This window comes from Cebus imitator, unplaced genomic scaffold (assembly GCF_001604975.1).
Source record: "Cebus imitator isolate Cc_AM_T3 unplaced genomic scaffold, Cebus_imitator-1.0 Scaffold280, whole genome shotgun sequence".
Classification (NCBI taxonomy): Eukaryota; Metazoa; Chordata; class Mammalia; order Primates; family Cebidae; genus Cebus; species Cebus imitator.
Genome location: NW_016107595.1, coordinates 926,606 through 934,816, shown reverse-complemented (window position 1 = coordinate 934,816; position 8,211 = coordinate 926,606). Strand labels below are relative to the sequence as shown.

Below are 8,211 nucleotides of genomic sequence, written 5' to 3'. Positions count from 1 at the left end.
ATGCATGCATACACACATGCCTTCACCCAGTATAGCATTCACACACTCATGCATACACACATGCCTTCACCCAGTATAGCATGCACACACACACACATGCATGCATACACACATGCCTTCACCCAGTATAGCACTCACACACTCATGCATACACACATGCCCTCACCAGTATAGCATGCACACACATGCATACACACATGCCTTCACCCAATATAGCATGCACACACACGTCTTCACCCAGTATAGCATGCACACACACATGCATGCATACACACATGCGTTCACCCAGTATAGCATTCACACACTCATGCATGCTTACACACATGCCTTCACCCAGTATAGCATTCACACTCATGCATACACACATGCCTTCACCCAGTATAGCATGCACACACACACATGCATGCATACATACATGCCTTCAGCCAGTATAGCATGCACACACATGCATGCATACACACATGCCTTCACCCAGTATAGCATTCACACACACATGCACACACACATCTTCACCCAGTATAGCATGCACACACACATGCATACACACACCTTCACCCAGTATAGCATTCACACACACATGCATGCATACACACGTGCCTTCACCCAGTATAGCACTCACACACTCATGCATACACACATGCCTTCACCCAGTATAGCACTCACACACTCATGCATACACACATGCCTTCACCCAGTATAGCATGCACACACACGCATGCATATGCACATGCCTTCAGCCAGTATAGCATGCACACACATGCATGCATACACACATGCCTTCACCCAGTATAGCATTCACACACACATGCATACACACATCTTCACCCAGTATAGCATGCACACATACATGCATGCATACGCACATGGCTTCACCCAGTAGATGCACATGCGTATGCAATGTGTGCTTGCATACTTGCACACACATGCACCCAGGGACACATGCATTCGCAGCACACACATGCACACATATGCACATACATGCACACACAGAGCCGTACTCAGACATCACGGAGCTGCACGGTTGGAGAGAGGGTCAGGAGGAGCACTCTGTGGACCCACGGTGGGAGAGGTTGCATCCATCTGGAGTCCCGGAGGAGATGGACACGCAGGAGAGGCAGCCCTGGCTGGAACTGGCAGCTTCCATCTGAGGGAGATCTGGATTGTGGGGATACGGAGGGCTGTGGGAAGGACATGGCTCGCAGCAAGACCGATGGGCGTGAGAAGGCCAAGTGGGGCAGCAGACAGCGGAGGGTCGTTTGTTCTGATGGGAAGTGGAAAGGGGGCCTCCCCGGGGGTGCATGGCTCTTGGAGAGGCTGACAGATCTGGTGTGTGCATGAGTGGTGGGATGTGTGTTGGATCTTGGGGCACTGGGGGGGACCTGGATTCCAGGCACCATGAGCCAATTCCACCCTCTGCAGGTGTACATGAAGCTCTCAGTTCCCAAGGGCATCCAGTTTGTTGGGCATCCTGGCAAACGCCATCTGACCAAGAAGATGTGTGTGGCCTCTGGAGAGGCTGAGCCCACCTGGGTTGTTCTGTCCTTCAGTGACCTGGGGCTCAGCAACATCACAGGTGAGGGCTCCACAGTTCTTGGGGTGTCTCCCCTCTCCAGGCCACAAAAGGGTCCCAGCATTGACCACAGTTGGGGATGAGGGGTGGATGGGGAAGCAGGTAAAGTCAGAACTGTCCCAAGGAAAATGGGACAGCGACTGGAGCAAATAGGACAGAGGGCAGGGGCCTGGGATGAGTGGGGAGGCGGGCCCTGGGGTCTCACCTGTTGGGGGAGCTGGGCTCTTAAGGTGCCAACCCAAGTAGCACAAGCACGTATGCACATACAAATCCACACACACGCCTGCACACGCAGACACATGCTCACACATGCAGACACACATATACACACAAATCCACACAGACACATGCCCACACATGTAGACATGCATACACACAAATCCACACACATGCCCACACATGTAGACATGCACGCACACAAATCCACACACGCCCACACATGTATACATGCATACATACAAATCCACACACATGTCTGCTTGTGTAGACATGCATATACACACAAATCCACACACAGATACATGGCCACACATGCAGACATGCATACACACACCCAAATCCACACATGCCTACACATGTAGACATGCATACACACACAAATTCACACACACATACACACATGCCCACACGTGTAGGCATGCATGCATACAAATCCACACACATGCCCACACATGTAGACATGCATACACATACAGATACACACATGCCCACATGTGTAAACATGCATACAGACACAAATGCCCACAAGTGCAGATATGCATGTGCACACACAAACTCAGACACATGAACACATGCACAAATGCATGCATATACGCACATGAGCCTGTACACTCAAACACATGCATACATGTGCACACATACATACCTGTGTGCATGCACACATCAGCATATACACACACATACACACGTATGCATGTGCACACACATGGGATGAGAATGGGACAGCCCCCACCTTGGGCGGGGACCTGTTCTGAGAGCAAGACGTCAAATTTCTGCAGCCAAAGCCCTTGCTCACGAAGACACAAGTTGCTGCCGGGATGGGAGATCTAGCAAACACCCGGAGGAGAGTCACGCTGACAGGAGGGTCCCCATCGGGGTGGATCACGTCAGGCGCAGTGTGATGGTTGAGGTAAGGCCGTGTCCTCGTCTCTGGTCATTCTGTCTTTCAGCGACCTGGGACCAGGGCCTGACTCCTTTAGCTGTGAAGCTGGGGCCAGCTGGAGTGTGTGGTCTGAAGCTGAGCCAGGGCCTGGGTAGCCTTCATGGGTTGTGCTCAAGAGCTCAGGGTGCCTGGACTTTGGGGTACTTCCTCATTGGAGGATCGTGGTGGTCTTGTCCCTCCCTCAAGTGCAGAGTGGGCTTTGGTGAAGCAGCCTGGGACTCTTGAGGGGCTGAAGCATGTGCTCCCTGACCCCTGGGTGAACTATCTTGGAAGGCCATGTGCCTCATCTAGTGGCTGTCACAGGCACTTTTGGGGACCATGACTCAGTATTTGGGACATTGTCCTTGGATTGCCCACGTAGGAAGGACACAGAGCCTCAGGGGGCAGAGGCAGGCGTTGGGATCTCACAGACACCCTGGCTATGAACCCAGGATTGGCCACTTACCAGTGGTCTCGGGGAGCATTCTGGCTTTCCAGCCCTGCTCCCTTAAGACAAGAGGGCCTCACCTTCATAAGATGGGATGGGAGGCCAGAAATGACACACACAGATTGTTGGAAATAGATGCTCCATGCTGCAAGGAAAAATCAGCACTGACACAAAGGATCTTTCATCAACACAACTTTTACTTGCTGGACTGCAGGAAGGGTACCCTCGCTAGCCATCTTGCCACGAGAGTACAATGAACAAAGGAAAATACACAAATTTATTTCTTACGCATTTGGGGGTGTCCTTACTGCTGTGTCTGATCTCTGTTGGCTGGAGCCAGACCTCACAATCTAAACTAAAACCTGATTGGCTAACGACTTGAAACTTTTCTAAACAGGTAAAAGTAATGGAGAGCAAAAAAGGAAGTTCAAGTAAGGAAGGGGCAGAGGCTGTGAGCTGGGACACGCCTGTGAGCACGGTCAACACAGATGTTGTACTTAAACCACAAGGACGTAGAACATACTACGTGCCTGTAGGCATTTCTAGAGGCAGATAGGACAGGGCTTCTAGCAAAAAGGCAAGAAGACTTCTGAAGAAAGTGTTTAAAACAAGCTATCATTTCTAACACTTAGGAATTTTTCTTAAAACAAGAAAGGAAACTTTGAAGAGGAACTTTTCTACTTCCCACACAGATGCCTCAGGGCTGGGCGTGCCGTAGCCACATGCCCATCTTTTCTAGGCTGCTCGGACACATCAGAGCCCTACGGAGGCTCCATTTGGTGCTTCCCCCATAGCAGCCCCGAGCAGCGGCCCCAAGGATCTCACATTCCCCAGAAGCCCAGCTGCAAACAGCACACAAATCCACACACTCTGTGCCCTCCCTCCCTCCCTGCTGGCATCCTGCTGGCCCTGAACACCAGTGGTTTCTGTCAGCACCAGGAGTCATGCGCCTGCTGGGCAGAACTCTGGAGCAGTGACAGTGGACAGGTCACCGCTGTAGCGTCATTGATGTGATATGATGGATTCCTTGGGGACAAGAGCACTGTCAGGTGGGGACTGAGATCTCTTTGAGCCAGCAGGATGGGATGGTCCCACTGGAGAAATGCAGAAACCCCGAGTCACCCTTTGCTCAGCCAGGGCATCCTCTCTACCCTCCTAAGGCCCGAGAGGGAGGCAGTGAGCTCCTCCGAGCTGCAGAACCTGGAGGCCTGGCGGTCTTGCCTGCTCCCGTCACAGAAGGGATTTCTCAGTGCACACAGAGGGGCTCTTGAGGGCCTCCTTCCCCGGAGCCTTTCCTCCCATCCACACTGCAGAATGATCTGTGCAGCTGCAGTATCCACTTGCCCCGCCTCCTGCAGGCAGCTCTGGGGGCAGCGGGAAAGATGTAGGCACCAGAAGACTTGAAATGTTGATGCAAAGACGAAGCTACAATTAGAAAAACAATTTGTGGGGCTGGGCGTGGTGGCTCATGCCTGTAATCCCAGCACTTTGGGAGGCTGAGGCAGGCAGATCACAATGTCAGGAGTTCGAGACCAGCCTGGCCAACATGATGAAACCCTGTCTCTACTAAAAATACAAAAATTAGCCGGGCATGGTGGTGCGTGCCTGTAATCCCAACTACTTGGGAAGCTGAGACAGGAGAATCACTTGAACTCAGGAGGTGGAGGTTGCGGTGAGCCGATATCATGCCATTGTACTCCAGCCTGGGTGACACAGCAAGACTCCGTCTCAGGAGAGAGGGAGAGAGAGAGAGAGAGAGACAATGAGAGACAATTTAAGAAACAAGAGGTACCAGATGTGTGGCTTGATAAAGCAGCAAAATACACTTCCTGTCTCTTCCCACCGGAGGGCTTCGGCGCCACCTGCTGAACTGGACTTAGGAGCAAGAAGCTGAATAGGACGCGGCGGGGGGGCCGGTGGGGAAGCATCACCTGTGCACAGCCCATCATGGGTGCTGTACCGGGTTGGGGATGGCTTGGCAGGTGCAGGAAGTGCCGACACCGCTCTGCCTGGCTCCCTGCTGGCCTGTGAGGGGACTGCAATCCTCTATGTCTGCTGGGAGGCTGAGAGCGTTCAATCATCTCCACGTGAATTTCACCTCAGTGAAATTCCAAAAAGCAAGGAGGAGACAGAAATAACTGGGGCATCACTGGGGTGACAGGAGGCCTGGCCAGCCAGGGAGTGGGCTCTGCAGTGAGAGCCACGGATTCGGATGGAAACACTGGATGGTTAAACGAGAGTGTCCGTGGAAAGCCTCTCGTGGTGTCCGGCCTGTCTACTAAAGACCCACGTGCTGGTGTCACACAGCCATTTATAACAGTCAACTGGGGAACCCCAAAGTCAGGAATACACTTTCTGTTTTAGGAAATGTCCATCAGCCGATGAATTAGAGAAACGAATGTGGGTCAGTGAAATGTAGTTCCTAAATGCAGTGAAATATTACTCAGCTGTGAAATGGAGGGCCGAGTGTGGTGGCTCGTGCCTGTGATCCCAGCACTTTGGGAGGCCAAGGTGGGCGGATCACTTGAGGCCAGGAGTTTGAGACCAGCCTGATCAACATAGTAAAACCCCGTCTCTACTAAAAATACAAAAATTAGCTGGGTGTGGTGGTGCATGCCTGTAATCCCAGCTGCTCGGGAGACTGAGGCAGGAGGATCGCTTGAACTCGGAAGGTGGAGGTTGCAGTGAGCCGAGATTGTGCCATTGCACTCCAGCCTGGGTGACAGAGCGAGACTCCATCTCAAAAAAAAAAAAAAAAAAAAAAAATGGATAGAGACCCTGGAAAGCCAGTGGTGTAGCTGGAAGCCTGAGAGCTAGAGAGCCAGTGGTGGAGATTCCAGCCGGGGTCTAAAGGCCTGGAACCAGGAGCAGGAGACTGATGTCCAGCTCAAGCAGTTGGCAGAGAGGAACCATCTTCCTCTGCCTTGTTCTGTCAGGAGGCGCCCAACAGCTTGGATGATGCCCAGTCGCATTGGAGAGGGCCGTGCGCCCGGCTCTGTCCTCCAGCACGAATGCTCGTCTCTTGCAGAAGCACTTCCTGGACACACCCAGAGAGAGTGTTTCACCAGCTACCAGGGCATCCCGGAGCTCAGCCCAGTCGACACCTAAAACTGACCATCCTAGGCTGGGCTCCATGGCTCATGCCTGCAATCCCAGCACTTTGGGAGGCTGAGGCAGGCAGATCACTTGAGGCCAGGAGTTGAAGCCTGATCAACATAGTGAAACCCCGTCTCTACTAAAAATACAAAAATTAGCTGGGTGTGGTGGTGCATGCCTGTAATCCCAGCTGCTCGGGAGACTGAGGCAGGAGGATCGCTTGAACTCGGAAGGTGGAGGTTGCAGTGAGCCGAGATTGTGCCATTGCACTCCAGCCTGGGTGACAGAGCGAGACTCCATCTCAAAAAAAAAAAAAAAAAAAAAAAAAAACCACAAGAGATGTAGTGGACAGAGACAGCAGGACAGAGACCTGTCATTGGCAGATGCAGGAGCCCCTCTCACAGTGCTCACAGATGTCAAATGAAGTCTCAGAACCTGGCTGCCTTGGCATTATTGTGTCCGCTGCCCAGAGGGACATGGGAGGGAGGGGGTGTCTGGAGGGTAGGGTAGGGATATGGGCCCCATGACAAGTCTAGAAGCAGTTGGTGACTTTCATTTGGCCAGCAAGGGGGAGCGACCTCAGTTTCCCTACCAGAGCCTGGGAAGTGGGCGGCCCTGTCCTACTCAACACATCTGTGATCTTGGTGTGGCCGTGCTGATATGAGGCAAACCAGGAGAGCCAGCCGTTCTGCCAAGCTGACCATCCCCCTCACCGCTCCAGCACTCAGTTCTTGTTTCTTTGTTCCAGGCTGAAGGAGTCCCCCGGGCGTACACCTACAGCGCATTCTTCTGTCCCAACGGTGAGTCCCCGTGCCCATCCTGGTAAGGAGTGGCCACCTGGCTGGGTCAGGACTTTGGCCTTCCCCCGTCTCCACACTGTGGGGGCTGTTTCAGTGCAAAGTGAGCACCTGCCCTTCCCGGGAGAAGGGGACACTGTGGTTAGGAAGAGCGCCGTCCCAGCTGGGGACAGGCAGAGCCAGTGTGAGGGCAGGGCATCCAGCACACAGGGCATGAATGCACAGGAATGTGCATGGCAGGTGCCAAGAAAGAAGGTTAGGCTGGCCAGGCACGGCGGCTTATGCCTGTAACCCCAGCACTTTGGAAGGCTGAGGCAGGTAGATCAGTTCAAGTCAGGAGTTCGAGACCAGCCTGGCCAACATGGTGAAACCTATCTCTACGAAAAGGACAAAGTTATCCAGGTGTGGTGGTGTGTGCCTGTAGTTCCAGCTACTCGGGAGGCTGAGGCAGGAGAATTGCTTGAACTCGGGGTGGAAAATTGCAGCGAGCCAGGATTGTGCCACTGCACTCCAGCCTGGGCGACAGAGTGAGGCTCCATCTCAAAACAACCAAAACAGCAACAAAACATGATGCTGGACCTAAAGATCACACCTTACACAAGCATCAACCCAAAATGGATCGCGGACTTATGCGTAAAATTATAGTGCTTTTAGAAAAAAGCATAGGACAGCGTGGGCAACAGGCCGAAATCCCATCTCTACAAAAAAGCAAAAAAAAAAAAAACTTAGTCAGACCTGGTGGTGCATACCTGTAGTCCCAGCTACTTGGGAGGCTGAGGTGGGAGGATTACCTGAGCCCAGGAGGTGGCGGTTGCAGTGAGCCTTCATTGTACCACTGCAATCCAGCCTGGTTGAGGGTTAGGGGGAGGGAAGGGAGGAAGGAAGGAAGATCAGTCATTTGGCCGGGCACGGTGGCTCATGCCTGTAATCCTAGCACTTTGGGAGGCCAAGGTGGGTGGATCACCTGAGGTCAGGAGTTCAAGACCAGCCTGGCCATCATGGTGAAACCCCATCTTTTAAAAAAACAAAACAAAAAAAAAAAAAGAATAGGTCTTTTTCTAGATGTTCTACCAGGCCCATGTATACCCAATGTCAAATCACTTTTCTTATACACCAAAAGGGTACTTAGTATTAGGACCTATCCCACATCCAGGCACAC

At 52.5% G+C, this 8,211-nt stretch overlaps 1 protein-coding gene across 5 annotated transcripts in view; it reads left to right on the top strand.

Annotated features, from left to right (window-relative positions):
• Positions 1 to 8,211, top strand: part of CPAMD8 (C3 and PZP like alpha-2-macroglobulin domain containing 8) — a 136,239-nt gene that overhangs the window by 75,705 nt on the left and 52,323 nt on the right. For all 5 annotated transcript variants that reach the window (XR_005195862.1, XR_001817242.2, XM_037728743.1 and 2 more), the window contains 3 exons: positions 1,420 to 1,573; positions 2,569 to 2,699; positions 7,004 to 7,055. Coding sequence is in view for 3 of the 5 variants with exons in the window: in XM_037728743.1 (XP_037584671.1) it covers positions 1,420 to 1,573; positions 2,569 to 2,699; positions 7,004 to 7,055 (337 nt within the window). In the remaining 2 variants the exon portion in view is untranslated. The remainder of the gene's footprint in view (positions 1 to 1,419; positions 1,574 to 2,568; positions 2,700 to 7,003; positions 7,056 to 8,211) is intronic.